General features: G+C 46.5%; 1 protein-coding gene across 1 annotated transcript in view; it reads right to left on the bottom strand.

Annotated features, from left to right (window-relative positions):
* Positions 1–7,335: 7,335 nt before the first annotated feature.
* The window catches only part of MCAM (melanoma cell adhesion molecule), a 279,907-nt gene continuing 267,073 nt past the window's right edge, over positions 7,336–20,169 (bottom strand). Inside the window, exons 16-17 of the mRNA XM_088443798.1 lie at positions 11,988–12,099; positions 7,336–9,189 (exon numbers count right to left, since the gene is read on the bottom strand). Coding sequence (XP_088299924.1) covers positions 9,163–9,189; positions 11,988–12,099 — 139 coding nt within the window. The 3' untranslated portion in view covers positions 7,336–9,162. The remainder of the gene's footprint in view (positions 9,190–11,987; positions 12,100–20,169) is intronic.

Genomic DNA, 20,169 nt, shown 5'->3' with positions numbered 1-20,169 from the left:
GAAAAATGCGCTTGCTATTTTGTGAAGACGCCCCTTTGCCGTTCGCATCACACGTAATTTCAGGTATTTATTAGATTAATCTTGAACATCGAAAGGCATCTGAACTGCTCGCAGTGCTTGTGGTAGGATTTTCTTACCGCTATCACTGCGAGCAGTTCAGGCTAAAAGACAACCAAGTGACGTGGTCGATGACGCTCCTTTACTAATTATGCACTCCCATTAAACGCCCTTTTGACTGTTAGGCACGCCTGCATTCGGATCTCCACTCCCCTGTTTTCAAGCACCTTTCCCTGTTACCACCCACAAACAGTACATTCTGTGACTCAAATTAGCAGCCCCTCGCTGTTTTACGAGTGCACGATTTGCGATCGCAATGACTGGTTTGCGCTTGCGCATTACGACCCATACGCATGCGCAGTTGTGCGAACGTCGCTCAGAGCTAACGAGCGGCCGCTTACGAGCGGCTCTGAATCAGGCCCTCTGTGTCATTGCATAGAAATGAAGGGTGGAGGGAGGTAAAGAGCAATGCAGTGAGTTAAGCAGGGGACCCTACAAGTGATCAACATGAATTTCTCTCCTTTTATTGAAAGCTGAGAGTGCATCTTTATACTGCCGCAGTTTTGTGATCGGATTAGCGGCATGTTGAGCAAGATGCTAGTGACAATGTCTATAGTGACAAAACCCTCTCTGTGGCATTGCATACAGTAGAAATGAACAGTGGTGTTGGGGGGGGGTGTTAGTGGCTTAGTAAAATTTTTTTTAACTGTATTGAGAATTATTATTCTATGACCCTGGCCTTAATGGGATTAGAACCCCAGTTGACCATTATGTCAAGCATTAAACATACCAATCACCCACTGCAGCAACTGACTGAGATGCTATTAGAGCCCATATTCACAGCAATCTTATCCATACTTGCCTACCCTCCCGATTCGTCCGGGAGCCTTCCGAAAATCGGGTGCTGCTCCCGGCTCCCCGGAAAGGCAGCCAAGCGGAATCGCATCATCGTGGCCACGCCCCTTGCTTCACAATGCGATTATTTACAATGACGCGATCACGCTGTCACGCCCCAAGCTCCGCCCCCAAACTAGCGTCAGTTGGCGCCCACACCCCGCTTTTTATTGCAACCCGCCCCCACTGAGAATGCCCAACAGCTTCCTCCCGGAAAGAGGGAGCGAGATGTAGGCAAGTATGACCTTACCCTGTAGCGCACCAGATGCATACTGAGACGCGTACCTGAGTCTGCTTTATGTTCTCATACTGTACAGTGTGTGTGTCTCAGACCCTGATGGTGGTAGGTGTAAGATTGATTTTTATCAGTTACAGTACAGTTGGACTACAAGTCACAGCCAGCCCGCACCGCACCTCAGCACCGAAAAGTGCCAGGATGTCCAGACAGTAATTGGCAGCTGGCACCTGTACTTCCAGTATTACCAATATATTTATAACAAATGCAGGACTGACACCGATTGATTTAATCATTTATTACACACTCACACTACTACAGTATACTGTACAAACATACCTACTACTGTATACTGTACAAACATACCTACTACAGTATACTGTACAAACATACCTACTACTGTATACTATAGCATCATGAATGACAATTCCTATATTGTTCAGGCAGGGCAGAGTGGTGAGGGGAGATGGCACAGGCAGTCCAGTGAGTACAGCAGTGACTAGAGGAGCAGGAAGAGGGGGGCTGATACCCACAGCCTATTCTGAGCACCCTGGGGAAGGGGCCAGTCACTGGGAGGCAAAGTCAGACGGCCCGATATGTGTGCTGCTTTGGCTGTTGGCCAGGTCATTTGCTTTAGTTTACCTGCAGCACTCCTATCAGCAGACCAGCTGCAACGCCGGTTATTCCACCCCTGTGCTCCAATCGCGGCAGCTATGAATCGGCCAGTGTGGCGGCGAGGAAGACGGGTGGAAAGGTGTGGGGGGACTGGTCAGGCCTGGCATAGTGGGAAATGTCCCGACTTCCCAGTGGCCCAATACGCCCCTGCTGACATCTCAAATGGGTGAGCAAATTTAAATGCCCACCTAGTTGTGATGTCAGCCAGGACACTTCGATCGCCGATTGGTAAGTGTGTATAGCTTACCAATCGGGTGTTATTTAAAAATAAAGCTCTGCTTTTCATCTTCATAATCCCTAATCCGTGGAATAACTAGTACATGGTAGACTTGTTGTGAGCAATGCTTTTATGCAAATGAGAAAGAGTATTCTTTAAAACAGGAACAGATAAGAGACTACAGTATGGCCATTCCGTTTCTTGTGTTAAAGAGGGATGTGGTATTTATCATTGTAAATAGTACTGGTCTGTAGCTTCCTGCCAGTGGTTTTTATTTTTTTTCATATCTCCATTATAAGTTGTATGCATTGCTGTATTTAACAATGAACCTCATTCAGAGCCGGACGCTATTTGCGCTCGCTCGTTCAGAAAAAAGGGGTGGCTATTCAAATGAACCGTTCGCTCTTTGCGGTCTGTTCACGCCTCTAGGTCTGAACGAGCGAACCAAACATGCGGTCGTTTTTTTGAAAACTACGCCCCCTGGCCGCTCGCATCCTACGTCATGTCCGCTATTTATTAGATTAATCGAGTACATCGACCAGCGTATGAACTGCTCGCTATTCTTGTGGTTGTTTTTTCCTACCGCAGTCTTGCGAGCAGTTCTGACTACAAAATAACCCAGTGACGTGGTCAATGACGCTGCTGTATTAATTATGCACACCCATAAAACGCCCGTTTTGACCTTTAAGCACACCTGCGTTCGGATCTCCACTCCCCGTTTTCAAGCACCTTCCCCTGTTACCACCCACATACGCCTCCTCCTGTCACTCAAAATAGCAGGCATTCGCTATTTAGCGAACAAACGATTTTCGACCGCACTGACTGGTACGCGCATGCGTATTACGATCCGTACGCATGCGCAGTTCTGCAAACATCGCTCGGAACGAACGAGCGGCCGCTTACGAGCGGCTCTGAATCAGGCCCAATGAGCTGTATTTTTCAACTTACCACTCGTTGCATATATTAGATTTCCTTGTCCTGCTGCAGCTGTTATCTTGCGCTGACGAGTGCTATGTTCCTGGAAGGTTGACCGGCAACTGAGTAGAATCCAGTGCGTCGACAGTACATCCCCCAGTACATAGCACCTTTCATTCACCCCAGTCCCTCACAGCACTCCATGGACCCCCCCTCCCCAGCAGTGACCAACCGCCCCTCCTCCCCTTCCTCCAGTAAGTACACTGCTGTAGCCAGGCTTGTTTCTGCAGACCGATGCTGATAACTGGCTGCCATCACAGCCTAGAGGGGGAGGCAGCCGGGAACAGATAAGGGTAGTCCTCCAGGATGTTTTTCATGTGTGAACTGTGCGCATGTGCAGTTCAGCAGACCAGACGCCGAGGATCTTCCGGATCTCCTCGGCGTCTGGTCTGCTGAACTCTGCATGCGCACAGTTCACACATGAAAATCTCAACTTCATTCGGCAACGTTGTTTAAAGAGAGAAACAGCGTTGCCAGATTTTTTAACACTAGTGTACGCCGGCGAGCTCCTCAATGATAAATTCTGGATTAAAAAATAAATAAATTGTGGTGAGGGCTAGTGCTAAATATCTTTAGAGTAAAAACTCATTAGTAAATGGAGCCCTTTGGACCTTATTTATCAACGAGTCTAGCATTCACAATGGGGGAGATGTAAGAAGCTCAGAATCGGAATCAGCGCACATTATGTGTGCTGATACAGCTTCTACCTGATGTATGCTGGGGGGGTTTGTCAGTAAAGATAGCAGCGCGATAGCCTGGGCCATGTATGAACGGTCAGATCGCCTGACCGTTCGGCCCGCTGTAGCTGTCGCTATCGACAGCTGCAGCCTGGCTCTGCCCTATCCCTGCAGATATGGCCATACAATGATAATCATATTAACCATAATATAAATAACAATAATAAATCTTAGAGAAGTGAGAAAACTTCAATCCCAAACTGTAAATAGACTAACTGAGTGGGTCAAAAGATATCTTATTAAAGAATACAAGAGAAGGGGAGCATTTCATTGAGACTGTGAGGGTGAACAGTGGGCCTGATTCAGAGCCGCTCGTAAGCGGCCGCTCGTTTGCTCCGAGCGATGTTCGCACAACTGCGCATGCGTTGTAATACGCATGCGCGAACCAGTCATTGCGGTCGGAAATTGTGTGCTTGCAAAATAGCGAATGCCTGCTAATTTGAGTGACAGAATGAGGCGTTTGTGGGTGGTAACAGGGCAAGGTGCTTGAAAACGGGGAGTGGTGATCCGAACGCAGGCGTGCCAAACGGTCAAAACGGGCGTTTTAATGGTGTGCATAATTAACAAAGCAGCGTCATCGACCACGTCACTTGGTTGTCTTTTAGCCTGAACTGCTTGCATGATTGCGGTAAGAAAATCCAACCACAAGCACTGCGAGCAGTTCAGATGCCTTTCGATGTACTCGATTAATCTAATAAATAGCGGAGATGACGTAGGATGCGAGCGGCCAGGGGGCATTTTTTACAAAATAGCGAGCGCATGTTTCGTTCGCTCGTTCAGACATAGAGGCGTCAACAGACCGCAAAGAGCGAGCGCTCTATTTAAATATCCGGCCCCTTTTTCTGAGCGAGCGAGCGCAAATAGCGTCCAGCTCTGAATCAGGCCCAGTGTTCAATAAATATATCCATTTGGATTCCCGTCTTAACAACGCTTTGTTGCGATCTCCAACTCTACGTGGTGCAGGTTCTTGTTATTTTGTATTTGATGGTACCACATTCGAACAATCAGGCCATAAAATATTTTACCACGCATATGCATGACTACATTGATCAATCCAATGATTTGAGAGCGGATACCACGTCCAATTTATCAAGGGAACAGAAAAGAGCCTTGGGTGACGAGTCAGTATTCAGATTTAGTAATTCACCCCGCCAATAAAGGTGACCCACAGCTATACGAGCGTCCAGGAGGACGCTCCATTTTTATGGAGGACGGCCCTCATTCAGAGCGTGCGCTCTGCTCAGAGCGTACGGCTCTGAATGAGGGCCATGGTTCGCTGACGGGTAACACTAAGGTGTACACGCCCCCGGGATGACGATGACGCCGGCGCCACCAGTGACGTCATCGGACCCCCTTCGGGACGAAACAGCGTGGTGAAGGCACACGGGTGAAGACTACTTAAGGTATGTGATGTATGTGTTTTTTTCATGTATTGATAAAAGTGGCTAACACTGAAACGTTGATATAAGACAGCACAGTATTGCCGTGATTTATTGTTCTGATGTGAAGTCTCTTTGATTGCCTCCTGATTATTGCTGCTACATTCCACTACATGGGAAGGACACCGCCGCAATTAACCATTTAATAGAGTGCCGGGTTTATTTGGATCCTATATATATAACATATATATAATATACACACATGGATATAAATGTTTATACACACACATAAATATATATATTACATACGTGTTTAAATAGATATACCTATCTATATATTATATAAATATATATACATATATATATATATATATAAATATATATATATATATTATATCTGATATACAAATATACAATAATGGTGATGGATGCATATTTATAAATTATATAGAATTTATAGATGTATTATAACTTACAGCAGCAGGTATCAGTTGCAGCACCGCACAAGTGTCATAGACAACCAACTCACAGCAGTCACTGGCACGCTCGGCTCTTCCCTCACAGACTTCCAATTTCTCACACTCCCTTATTCTGAGTCCGGCTCACCCACGGTGTCACACAAACAAGGCACCCAGACTGCCTTTTTGTTATTCCTCTCTCCCAGTCCCCGCCCGAAGCCTGGAAGTGGTGCCACTGCCTGCTGATAAGAGAGAGCTCGCGAGATGTAGTCTGTAACAAGTGAGTGACACGCTGTCACACCGACACAGCCGGTGCGGTAGGGATGGACATCGGAAGCCCACCATCATATGATGGCAGTGCTTCCACCATTTAATCTTTCGATGCGATGGTAACTAACCATCGCATCAAAAGCATTTAATGGTGAAAACTATTCATATGAATAGTAAAAGGGCGGGGTTAGGGGAGGGGCTCAGACACAAAGCAATAAAAAAAAAAAACCCAGGCAGGCCTAGCTGATTTAGGATGAGGAGAAGAATGGGAAACACTGCCATGCTGCTGCTGTGGGCACTTAAAGCAACAAGAAAGTGAAGTGTAAAAAACATGTATAAAATATACTTATAACACACAGAAAACTGACCTCTTACATCACCAGCAGAGACATCACTCCCCATCTCTGCTGTGAAAACGTTTTTAGCTGTCCCTCTGTGTGTGTCTGTGAGTGACAGCAGCTGCAGGGCCAGGGCAGCACACTGATTGGCTCTCACTGTCTCAGAGAGAGGTGGGCGGGCCAGATCTGAGGCAGTGAGAGACAGCCTCCAATGATCCCAGCAACATGAGCCAGGAAGGTAATCAGAGGCAGAGACACTGGGCCTGATTCAGAGCCGAACTATCTGACCAGAGCGCTCGCTCTGAATCAGTGCCCTCCTCCATGAAAATGGACCACCCACAGCATATGCGAGCGTCCATGATGATGGTCGCGATGGTCTTGACCATCGCGACCCTACCGCAACGGATACCCTGCGGTAGGGTCTCGCTGCCGCAAACCCTGGAATGATTTTGGCTCTATCAGCCATGGGAACGCCTCCGTCTGGCAAGCACGCCCCCGGCACGCCCACCAAAGGGGGCGTGCTGTCAATCAACATCGACAGCACGCCCCCTTTGGTGCGAGACCCGGAGCGATGGAGAGCCCGTCGCTCGCTGGGTCTCGCGCATGCGCACGACGGAGCTCCCTCCATCGTGCGCATGCGCAGTGGGGGAACATCGACCCGCTTGCGAGGGTCCTGCGCTCGCGAGCGGGTCTGAATGACCCCCACAGCACACAGCAGCCAGGGGAGGCAGAGCTTTTAGTTTTTAAAGAAAAGAAGCCACCATCGCAACACCATTGAATGATTACCATTCGATGGTAGCAAAAATCGGAATGCTGCCATCGAATGGTAAAAACACTAACATTGGAAGAAAAACATTGATTGTCGGCAAACATCGACCATCGATGTCCATCCCTACGGTGCGGTGACTGAAACCTCCGCCCCTCCCCCCCTGTACCCGCTCCCCACCCCTCTCGGCACCCCTTGGGCAACTGAATGGAGCTAATCAATGTTTTTAACAAGTGTATTTTGGACAAAAAATTGTTACATACAGTTATTTGTATAAATGTCTTCCATTGCCAAGTCAATGAAATATGTCTGTGCTGCAACAGAAAGATAGCTATTCAGATTAGGTTTCTTTATTTTTATATACTTAAAAAAACATAGGCAAAGCAATATTAGATCCCTTAAATTTACACACAAACCATTGCAAATATATAGAAGTTTATATATATAATATATACTGTAGAGACTCTTCTCAGCATGTGCAGTTGATGGCGAGCAGTAACATTGATATGACAGTCCCTGAAATGTGTGGTCATGTACTATTTTAAGGATATTGTAATATGCCCCCTATTACCCTGATTTGAACACATACAGTATGTAACTATTGAGGATGTAATTATGTGACCTGTTAATGCAGAATGAAGAAATAATCCAAGGGGGTCACAGCAATCTCTATATAAAGAGATGTAGTGTGAAGAATGAAGGATTGTCAGTGCTTATTTTCAATAGGTGATTTTAGTAAAGCTTAAAACTCAATAAATAGTTGTGCAGTCTTCTTTGTGCTTAATCATAAGTGCCTACCCTTCCCCCAAAATAACCATTTTACATCACCTGAGTATAAAATTAGTGTCAGAAGAGTCAAAGGTAGCCATATACAGTGCTACCATCTGTGAAGCTAACCTTCATATGGTCAGATCAAACCATCACTACTGTACAGTACAGTATGTGCAATGAAGATAGACTGCCACAGTAATAAGGCTGTATCACCACACACTTTACCTGCTGCTATTCAAACAATGATGCTTACAAAGGTGATATACTGTAAGCACTGATGCAGCATTTTGTCCAATTTCAAATAATAACAAGCTACCTCTGCACCAAATAAGCAGGGCTTTCAGCCATATACTGTATCACTGAACTATGGAACAGTTACTGTATGTTCACCTTAGGTGATGGTCGAAGACGCTGCTAGGTAGATAACCTTATTATTGTTTGGTACCAAAAACATGAAGATTTTACACATGTCAAAGCGCAACATTACATGTGCCAAAGCCCATGTATCTTGGTAAGCCAATAACTGCACAAAAATGAAAGTGCAATCAGTTAATATAGAATATTGATCTAGAACCAATTCCGTTGTACACACTGGGCCAAAATCAGAGATGTATGCTAACCCGATGGTTAGCGCACATCTCCGACGGTAGGAGTACTGCGCATGTGCAGCCCTCCGTCTGAGAGTTCGCTCGCAGAGCCTCACATCCGCAGCTTGATTGACAGACTGCGGCGTTTAGGAGGCAGGGTGGGAGCATTCCTGGGCAGCGTTCTCGGAAACGGGGACGTGACACCACTGTTTTCCTGGAGGGATGAGGCCAGGGTCTGCGTGGGTGCACACAGACTTCCTGGCTTTGCAAGTTGCCAGGACCCGGTCAGGCAGCGGTAAGCTTCAGCTACCGCAGCCTGGGGCCTAAGGGACAACAATAGGGACCGATGGTCGTGATTGTTCCGATGGTGATCCCAGGCTGTGACCACGCAGATGCAGCAAGGAGGTGTCTGGCACCTCCTTCTGCATTTGCATTTTAAATGGATAGAATTGCGCTTGTGTGCGGCTGTGCAATTCCATCCATCTCTGAATCAGGCCCACTGTGCAATGATGCCCCAAATTAGATTACCTGATTGTACCACAAATGGCCAAATCTAGCAGTTATGCAGGTATGCTGGAGGTCACAAAGATACCTATTGTGTAAAATGTCCATATGATAAAAGAATGCCCAGTTGAAGCAAAAAGTACAGTTTAACGTAAAGATGTTCATGCCAGCAGAGTCCTGGCACCAGAATAATGAGGGCGACCTCTGGTGGATTTTATTTCTTCAAAATAGCCACAGTTACAGATAAACTTGGAGACACAGGAGGTCACTTCAGGGTCCAATCTAATGTGCCAGGGGACTCAATTTCTTAGATCCATGTATTTTTCCTTTTTTAGAGAAAAATAAAAGACATCACTGGATGTTAATTTAAGTTGGAACAAACTTAAAATATGCATGTTTGTCAATATAAGAATGTTTTCATATAATGTACTGTCCTGTATTTTGATACAATAAGGATGTACAGATGTGTCCTCATACACTATTGCCACAGTCACGCAACACAGCCTTTCTTGGCGCACCAGGTTCCGTGTGACTAGGCTTGTACCAACATCTTTAATGCAACTTCTTGACCCGAAAATGGCTTGCATTCCGACTAAGAGCCGTATTCAATTTGAGCCGAGCCGCGTTGTTAACACGGCTCGGACTTAACGCCGACTTCACCTGTTTTGTAGGCATTAAAGTATCGCACGCGTGCACGCTTTACACATACTTTCAAATTGAATACGGGGTAAACGGCCCCCGGCGATACTGTAACAAGCGGAAAGTACTGTAATTTTTGGGGAAATCACCCTTTCACCCCCCAAATGATGCTCTGACATGGGGATTCACTATGGTACCCCCTGATTTGGCTTGCTGAAGGTATTTGGTGTTTTTAAATGGGCTCAATAGCTGCTAAATAGCGTTTTTCTATAGCTGATGCAGAATAGTATTTAGGAGTATTTTTTCTAGAAAATAACTTATCCCAGCAAATTTGGGGTACTTGAAAATGGGGGTCAGCATATTTAAAGTTGAAAAAGTGAATTTGAAAAAATCGTGAAAAATCCACCTGCCGCAAACACCTGCAATCAAAAAAACACCTGGGGCATACTTGGGGACCCCCCCCAGAGTCAAGTTCACTAGATTTTAAGTTTGTACCCCAACATTTTTTTTTTCGCCCCCTTTTTCAAAGTCAAATTTTGGGGTGTCCTTAAGTTTTTTTTTTTGACACAAATTACCTTTGGGGGACAGTCTGAAGGCTGCATGGGGGTTCCCAAAATGTTGCACCCCAAAACCCCTATTCTGCATTTTTTTCTGCCTGACAGTCATAGGCGATACTTTACTGCCTATTACATTGTATTGAGGCGGAAAATCTTTCAAATTGAATACGGGGTAAAACAAAAACAGGCGATAATTACCTCATCGGCGGTAACTTAATGCGGATCCGGACTTAACGCTTCAAATTGAATACGGGCCTAAGACGCATTTTCGGGTAAAAAAGCTGCAAAAAAGATGTTGGTGCACGAGACTGCACGGATTAATGTGATATACATTTGTACATCTGTGTGCAAATGGGTCTGAATCTGTATATGAAGTGCTACAATGCAGCAGCTGTGGCTTTTTCTCACGCCAAGTTCCGTTGTGCTTCTGTACATATTTAAAACGACTTCCTGTTTGGTTAAAGTCACAGCCCGATGTCTTTGGTACTGATTGAGTGGTGTTTTGCTGTGTGTGCAGTGTGATTAAGACAGGGGCTTACTCACACAAGGCTTTCGCGGCTAGGTGTATGAGGACACATCTGTAGCAACATTTTGCACTTTTACCCTCATGATTGGTTTCACACTAGCACTCTTTGAGCTTTTGTAAACCAAGCTCTCCTTATAGAACCTGCTGCTCTCTCTTCTGACTCTGGCCCTCATTCAGAGGCGGTCGCAAGAAGCGATCGCTCTCTCTGAATGAGACAGGCGCTTTTTTTTCTTCTATGCGACCTCCTGGTCACTAGCTAAGCTGTGTGTTACCACCCACAGCTTAGCGACCGACCAGGGTGATGGGCGCGATGGTCAAGACCATCGCGACCATCAGGGCTTGCGACGAGACCCTAAGGTTGGGTCTCGGCAACCGCAAGCCCCAGGGAGCTAACTGCTCTGATCGAGCAGGAAACTCCCCACTGACATCACTGCTGATGTCAGTGCGGCCACCCACAAAACGGCAAGCATTCCGTCAGGAACGCCTCCGTTTGTGTAACCACTCCACCCGCCCCACCTACAAAACGGGGCGAGCTGTCGATCAAAATCGACAGCCGCCCTTTTTGTAGTGAGCTCCGGAGCGAGAGAGTTTCTCTCTCGCTCTGGGGCTTGCGCACACGCAGTGCGGCTGCTGCGCGTGAGCAGGACCAAAACATTGAGTCGGTTGCGAGCGCTCAGCGCTTGCGACTGACTCTGAATGAGGTCCTCTGAGTATTGCATCGGTTGTTCAATTGAACAGCTGATATATTGTGTATGCGTCGGCCAGTGTGTACCAGCGAAATGTCTGTGAATGACTTAGTTTATAGACACATCACATCAGCTGTGCTGCACAGCCGATACCCAGTATATTTCCTGATATATTGGTGCATCATGCTGTGTGTACCAGCGGTCAGCCGACCATCTGTACACTTGCTACACGGCTGGTGGTGATTGACAGCTCAACTGGACGGGTGCATGTTAATGCCCGCACAGTTGTGACATCAGTTACGACGAATCGGGCAGACGGTATGCAGAACATATGTTCTACACAGTTTGCAGATCAGTCGATCTGCAGATATTTATGAGTCAGGAGTGTATCCACCTTTGGGGCCTGATTCTGCTTCATAGGCAATGTCGAAGTTCACGAAATTGCGTGTGTAAAAATCACAAAAAAGTGGTAGCCTCAGTTCTTGCACATTCATGTGCACACTTGAACACTACGGAAAGGGATGATAGCATTCGCATAAAGTTGCACACGTGACTGTGGCAAAAGAGACTAAAGCAGCAGTGTGTGATTCAGAATCAGGCCCTTAGATCTAATACACTAGAAAAGAGGCTTGGGGCAAGTAATGGTGCCCTGTAGCAAGTCGTCAATCTCAGATCACTATATTCAGTGTGGCTTTAACCTCCAAAGAATAAATCACCTGGTCTCCTGGATGCTGCTTTTCTTGAGGTCCAGGAAGTAGCACAGATTCTTCAGCTGGTGAGTCTGGCTTCATTTCCACAACAATTTTATCTTTGTCACCCACCTTTGTGCTAAACAAAAATATACAGAAAAAGAAATGTGTTATAAAATGATAAGCACACTTTAAGAGAAAAAAAACCTTTCTGGAGGCTAACAAACCATTATTATCAGTAACTATTTCTAAAGCACTGTACAAATGGGTAGCAGTGGATCAAGTTAGGGTAGGGCCAGAGGGCCTGATTCAGACCCGGTCGCAAGCGCTGAGCGCTCGCAAACGGGTCGATGGTGGCCCAGAGTGCATGCACACGACGGAACCGGCTCCATCGTGCGCATGCGCGAGACCCGGATAGCGACGGGCAAGCCGTCGTTCTGGGTCTCGTACCAAAGGGGGTGTGCTGTCGATGTTGAGTGACAGCACGCCCCCTTTGGTGGGCAGGGCGGGGGAGTGGCTGCCCAAATGGAGACGTTCCCATGTGAACGCCTCCGTTTGGGGCTGGCCCCACTGATATCACGAGTGATGTCAGTGGGAGAGGCTTCGGCTCTAACAGATCTCTCTGGGGCTTGCGGCAACGAGACCCTACCACAAGGGTCTCGTCGCAAGCCCGATGGTCGCGATGGTCTTGACCATCGCGTCCATCTTCCTGGCCGCTCGCTATAGCTGTGGGTGGTGACCCACAGCTATGCGAGCGGCCAGGAGGCCGTTCTAAAAAAAAAATAGCCCAGCCCTGATTCAGAGCGAGCGCTCTGTCAGAGCGTCCGGCTCTGAATCAGGGCCAGAGTGCAGTCTGTGTGCCCCTCCCCCCTCTGACCAGATGATTTCCACTTGACATGTACCGATAGCTAGAAAAATGGCGCAGGTCTCATTTTCCGTGGTGATAGTGTGCATGTACAGATCTCCAGAAACATGGCATCTGTGCTATGTTTCCAGTTATATCTGCGGCACCAATGAAGAGGTAAGTATTGTGAATGGGTGCAGGATGTGCACTGTGGGTTCCCCTGAACCCAGGCACACCATGCACCCATTATAGATATGCCCATGCTATTGGGGTGATTTATCGCAGGGTGAAAAACCATTATACTGGTCACCAGCAATAGGACTTTTTCTCACTTAAATCAGTTGTAAGCCCCACAGGTGATATGATAGACTGGCTTTTTTCCAGTGAGAGCAACCCCACATCTTCACATGGGAAAGCCTATTTTATTATTGGTTTTGCTGATTTTTTAAGGTGCCACAGTACTGTGCTACAGCTGTGGGGGTGCTTTAGTGTGGCGAGTAAAAGTTAAGATAGAGTGAGCTCTAATGAAAAGATGGGTTTTCAGAGAGCATTTAAAGATTTGCAGTCTGTGGGACAGTCTAATTGGGCATGGTTGGGAATTCCATACAGTAAGTGGATAGAGACCTGAGAGAAGTTTGTTGGCAGTAGTGAGAGGTGGTTACCATGGATGGGGCAAAGGTCAGAAGAAGATCTTAATGGGAGAGAGTTCTGAGCTGAGATATGAGATATATGAGGGGGTGTTATTGTTGAGGATGGATGTGGATTGATAATCTACAGTATTTAGATCTTTATCGATCTATCTTTATCTATCTAGATAGACATTCATTAGGTTTGACACCAAGTGATCGAAAGGCAATAGGTAGACAGGATCAACAGGTTAAAATGATCAAATTGTTGACAGGGTCAAAAGGGTGACACACAAATGGTCAACACAGAAAAGGTTGACACATTTTTTTTTTGTTATTTTAACTCTAGTGCCTAACCCTAACCCTCCCCCTAGTGCCTATGCCTAACCCAACCTAACCCTCATTTTTACCCTAACCCTAAAAATCTAAATGACACACAACCTTTTCTGTGTCAATCTTTTGACCCTGTTTGCCATATGACTGTCGATTTTAGTCCATGTCGACCTTTTAACTGTTGACCATTTGATTTTGTCAACCTTTTGACCTTGTCTACTTATTGCCTGTTGGCCATTTGGTGTCAACCTATTGACTGTCTATCTAGACACTGTAGATCTTCCATACCTGTACCATTGAGGATTTGTATGTAGGGTTGGTAATTTAAATTAGATTCTGAAGGACCAGTGTAGAAATATCTAAGGTGGTGTAGCAGATATGGAGCAGCAGCAGAAAAGAGGTGCAACACCAACAGGTAGTCGGAGTGGAGTGTATGTATGATGTGTCAGAGGTGGAGAAACTAAAGAAGTAGTTTGATAGGTAGAAAGAGAACCAGCAAAGAACTGTGTCCCTCATTCAGAGGCGGTCGGAGGATGCAAGCGGTTGCTCAGAAACTGGGCGGCCGCTTGCATCCTGACCGGCCGCCTCTGTTTCGGTTGTTAGGCTGTGGGTTTACACCCACAGCTCTAACGACCGCTAGGGTGATGGTCGCGATGGTCATAGACCATCGCGGCTTACGACGAGACCCTAGGGTAGGGTCTCACTTGTCGTAAGCCCCAGAGAGCTTCTGGCTCTGTCAGAGCCGGAAGCTCTCCACTGACATCACTGGTGATGTCAGTGGGGCCTCCCCCAAACGGCAGGCGTTCCCATGGGAACGCCTCCGTTTGGGCTGCCACCCCCCTGGCCCGCCTTCCAAACGGGGCGAGCTGTCAATCAACATTAACAGCTTGCCCCCTTTGGAAAGAGACCCGCTACGACCGGCGCTGTTGGTCGTAGCGGGTCTCACGCATGCGCACGAAGGAGCTGGCTCCCTCGTGCGCATGCGCACTGGACAAACATCGAGGTGGCCGTGCGGTCGTAGACCGTACGGCCGCCTCTGAATGAAGCCCTGTGTCTCGGAGGCCAATGGACTGCACAGTGTGAATGAGGAGAAGGTGATCAATAATGTCAAAAGCAGCAGAGATGTCCAAAGGAGAAGTCACCCTAATACTGGGTACACACTGATTGATATATCGGCCGTTCCATTAAACGGCCAATATATCTATAGAGCATCGTCGGGTGTGTACACCCAATATGTCTGTGAAAGACGTCATTCACAGACTTATCGGATCGTCCCTGCAAGCACAGCCGATGTCAATATATCTGAAAGATACAGTATATCAGTCATCTGTTGGTGTGTACAGGCGACCCGCCGATTGCCCGTACACTTGCCTCAGGGACCCAATGGTAAATGGCTTTTCAACTGGGCAGGCCACATTAAATGCCCACCCAGTTGTGATTTCAGCGCTGACACACATCGACAGAATGATTGGTAAGTGTGTATGCACTTACCAATCATTAGATAGATCGGCGGTTCAGCCAAACCCATCGATCTAGTGTGTACCCAGCTTTAGACTTTGCTGAAAGTAGAGCATTGATAACTTTTGTGAGTGCAGTCTCAGTGGAATGTTGTGGGCAGAACCAGTGAATTGAGAATAGAGTAGAGAGTGAGATATCTAATTGTACATAAGTCACTAAAGTGGTTTGGAAGCAACAAGGAGGACAGAAATAGGGCTGTAGTTTGAGAAAGAGACTGGGTCGAGAAATTTGCCTTTAGGATTGGAACAGAATAGAATACTTTATTGTCATTAACAGCACGAGTGGATGTAAGGTGTGCGGTCCAGGGGGGTGCACACCCTGCTCCCATAGTTAAATTATACTTGCTGCAGAGCAGCAAACACTAACTGGGAAAATGGTGGCGCCCATTTTCCCAGTGATCTGCGCATGCGCAGAAAAGATGTTCCCGGGAATGTAGGCACGGGCGCCATTTTGCTGGAGACATGAAGCCAGAATCTACAGCGATTAGTGCGCTGACAGAGACGAGGGGGCCCAAACGGAGGCTGAACATGGGCCCCCTCCTCTCTTAAAATGCCCCTGCGCACAGTTAATGCAGGTCAGACCTCACTCAGGAATTGCTTACTTCAGCGCACGCTATGAGGCCTCAGGCGGCGTCTAGTATCGCAGTGGCTAATTTATGCACGCCCTTGCAATGGCATTGAGACGCACTGGCACGCCTGACCACCCCCATCACCACCCACAAATGACAATTCTTGTCAATCACTCTGCCATGGGTATGCGTAGCCTCTGCGATCGCCGTCCTGATCACAGCATCTGGTTCGCGCACGTGCAATTCGATTCGTACGCATGCGCAGTTCGAATTAATCAGCCGATTGCGTTCGTATAAGCAACTGCATTCCTTGCTGAATCAGGCACAGAGACAGATCAAAGAGGTGAGCTAGATGTGACCATGCAGTGATGAAAGGGATTGGAGAAGTTGGAAAGGAATAGGGTCAAGGTTGTTGTGTGAGATCATTAGCGCAGAAACTTCATCTTTAATCACTGGAGAAATTAAATTGAGATTGGATTGGAGAATACAGGAGAGAGTGTTCGGGGTGCGCAAGATTTAACATGAGTAAATATTTTTACAAATAATGTTGATTTTGTCTTTAAGTGTGTGTCAAAATCATGGACTAGAATGGGGTAAGGGTGGGCAGAGAGTTGAAGGTAGCAAACAGAAGACTGAAGTTTGAAGTCAGTGTATATTAGAAAAACAAAGCATCTTGTTTGGTAAGTGAAAGGGCAGTGTAAGATGAAAAGATACATTTATAGTGGAGTGAGATATCCTCCTGTTATTTCAGCAGTGCAGGAGCACTTTTCAAGGTTTGGATTACTGTACACTATATGTGGTGGCTGGAGCTGTGTTACCTAAGGCTGAACTGGGTGTTTTGTTGTTGCAAGAGGCAGATTTTAGGGCACAGCAAGATAATGCCATGTTTGTGCCAACCTGGCTCTAACCTGTATTTCTCTAATGCACTTCCTGCATCTCTCAGAGCAAAGAAAGCAGAGTAGGTAAGTATGCCAACATCTGGTGACCAATCTGTCATGCAACCTTTGAGATTTCTTGTCTGTCAACGACACTTGGCAGTAACCTTTGGTAAAGTCCAGGGTGATTAAGTACCATGCTGTTACCAATCTTTCAATAAGTTCATCCACTCGATGCATTAGAAATTGCAATAGTATAGGCACCAATCGGGTTTCGGAATGAGTATAATGGAATTTAACCACTCACTATGTGAGTCTTCAGTTATATCTAATTCCAAAATGTTTTACATTTCTTTAGACACTGCTTCCCAATGGGCTTCTGGTACTCTATAGGGATTTAGGGTAACCTTAACCACTGGTTCTGTGATTGTCATGTTTAATGACATTTGTTTTCTGACATACCTGGTAAAACAACAGTCTATTTCTTACAAGAAATTATTTAGCCTCATGCTGTTAAAAATTTGAGAGGGTTTTAGATATTGTTACTTCAGGAACCAAAAGTACTTCTGTTACTGGAGGCACCTGTGTGGCTGACAGAGCTACTCTATTTTTCCAAGGTTTTATAAGATTTACAGTACATGGTAGATCTGTTCAGGCTTTCATTTCCCAGGATGGTACACCCTATAATTAACCTCACCCGCTTTTTCTATGTTTTGAAATGGTCCTTGCTACTTGGGAAAAAATGTACTGTCTACTGTACTGTGTGAACCAAAAAAGGAATCTGTCCCATGGAGCATATGTGCATAATTAGGCATTACGATTGTACACCCTTTGATTTGCCTGTTGGGCCGGTTCCAAAAGCTCTCTCATTATCTGCATCGCTGCAGGGAATATCCAGCATCTCAGGAAGATGCTCACCAAATAGTCCTGCATCTCAGAAACATGCTCACCGACAGTCCTGCATCTCAGAAACATGCTCACTAACAGTCCTGCATCTCAGAAACATGCTCACCAACAGTCCTGCATCTCAGAAACATGCTCACCAACAGTCCTGCAACTCAGAAACATGCTCACCGACAGTTTTATAAGGACTGCGTTGCCCCTTACCATGTTTCTCTTGCAATATCCAGCAATCTCCTTGGGTGTCTCCCATACAGCAAATAAAAAGAGGTGAGAACCCCATCGAAGATTGTGGAACCTCTCTAAAAGCCAGCAATAAATAGGGTAACAAATACGTTTTGTTAAACCTCTCCACTAAACCATCAGTCTGAGTGATACACAGAGGTCCTTAGCTGAACAACCTTAAACAGACTGTTCAACCTTTTCATGATTCTTGGCATAAATGTGGTACCCTGGTCAATTCGGATTTCCTTAGGTATTCCCAATCTGTTTAACATATGTACTAGTTCCCTAGCAATTGTCTTTGTAGACGTACTGTACAATGGTATAACTTCTGGATATCTGGAAGAGTAAAGAGTAATCCATTACCACCAAAATATACTGATGACCCTGGGCAGACTTTATTAGAGGTCCAACCAAATCCATAGCTACAGTATTCTCTCAAACGGGTCCTCAATAATAGGTAATAGAACAAGCGGATAGAGATGTGTCTTGCTACATCTTTGCTCATAGCGTGCCAAACAAGCTTCCCGTAAGTATGACGGATAGTGTAGGATCTGCAGAGAAATGGGGTCCCATGATGTGGGCTGCAGTCTTAGATGCATTGATCAATCCATGAACCAAAACCCCATTATTTATGTGAGTGATTTAACAATGGTGAGTGCTGAGTTTTGTGGTCTGGGCCTGGGAATGGCGAGTGCAGGTATGCACCCCAAATCTAGGAGTGGCGAGTGCAGTGGTTTTATGACTTTGTATATATATATATATATATATATATATATACACACACAATGGACGAAATGGGCTGGGGATATGCGCACCTGGGTCCACACTGACAGCAGGTAAGATTCAACACTGGGCATACTATAGTACTGGGCAGCACTGGGCACATCATAGTACCGTGCAGCACTGTTCACATCAAAGTGCTGGGCACACCATAGTACTGGGCTGCACTGGATACACCATAGTAATGTGTAGCACTAGACACACCATAGTTCAGGCACAATATAGTACTGTGTAGCACTGGGCACATGATAGTACTGGGCAGCACTGGGCACACCACCATACCCCGCTTTGGTGACCAGTGACTGGTGGGCTGTGACAGCTTTGCACTGATTTACAGACATGTTCCCCTCTGAGGCATGTCTAACGGACCAATATATAGACTACTTTCCCAAATATCACAATCACAGTAAAATAATGGGTACACACTATGCCGATGGCCCAATCAAGCGACAGACCCACAGGCCGAGCGGACGATTTTGGTAAGCATCCACACTTACCAATGGGACGCTCAATATGTCTGACCAAACATCACACCTGTATGGGCATTTAAATTTGCTTGCCCAGTTGTGGTGTCAGTGTCTGCGTTTCCTGCGGCCAGTGTATGGGTCGGTCGGTGGGTCGCTCGTACATGCTGGCAGATGTGCATGATATATTGCATCTGTCATGCTTCATAGCAGACGCGATATATCTGTTGTGTACATATGAGCCGACACACTTAACAATATATAGTTTGTCGGTTGTAGGAACAAAATATTGCATAGCGTGTCCCCAGCATTATTGTGGTTCTACCTTTGTGCACTGAGGGCCTGATTCAGACTCGCTCGCTAGATGCGTTCGCACGCAGCCGTCAGCTGCCAAAGTATGCAAATCCCACGATCACACGGGAAGACATTAGCAGGCCCATTATGTCTTGGCGTGCGATCGCGGTATGTATTTAGATGCCCACCAGCCTGATACAAGCCACCTTCCCTTAGTAACATACTTCATCTCCAGGAAGTGTATTCAACAATCGGTAACATCGGACCCATACGCAGCACTTGTGGCTGACCATACCCTACCGCAACCACTGCGTAATTCAGCCATGTGCCGTGTATCATGACGCTGCATCTTAATAATGCACGCCTCTGAAACGGCGTTAAGACACACAGACACGCCTGTGTTCGCACCACCACACCCCCGTTTCCATCGACCAACCCCTGTCACTGCCCACAAACGGCTTGTCCTGTCACTCATTCTAGTGAGGCATCTATGTACAGGGGGTCTGATTCAGACCCGGCCGCTATGAGCGTACGCTCGCTTCATGCGTATGCAAATATTTGAAAGTGACGCGGCGGGGAGTGATCACTCGCCAAAGCATAAGCACGCCCATCTTACCTGTACAAGCGTTCGCTTTGTGTATGCAGACTCCCCTTTGCGAATGCAGAGACGCCCACTGCCTCACTTCATCTTCTGGAAGTTTGTGAAAACATTGGTACATCGACCACTATAGGATGTGAACGCAGGGCTTGTGGTAGCTTTTTTCTACTGCAAGCATTGCGAG

This window comes from Taudactylus pleione, unplaced genomic scaffold, assembly GCF_031769625.1.
Source record: "Taudactylus pleione unplaced genomic scaffold, aTauple2 ptg000334l, whole genome shotgun sequence".
NCBI lineage: Eukaryota > Metazoa > Chordata > Amphibia > Anura > Myobatrachidae > Taudactylus > Taudactylus pleione.
Note: the sequence above shows the minus strand (reverse complement) of the source record. Positions and strands in the feature narration are given on the sequence as shown.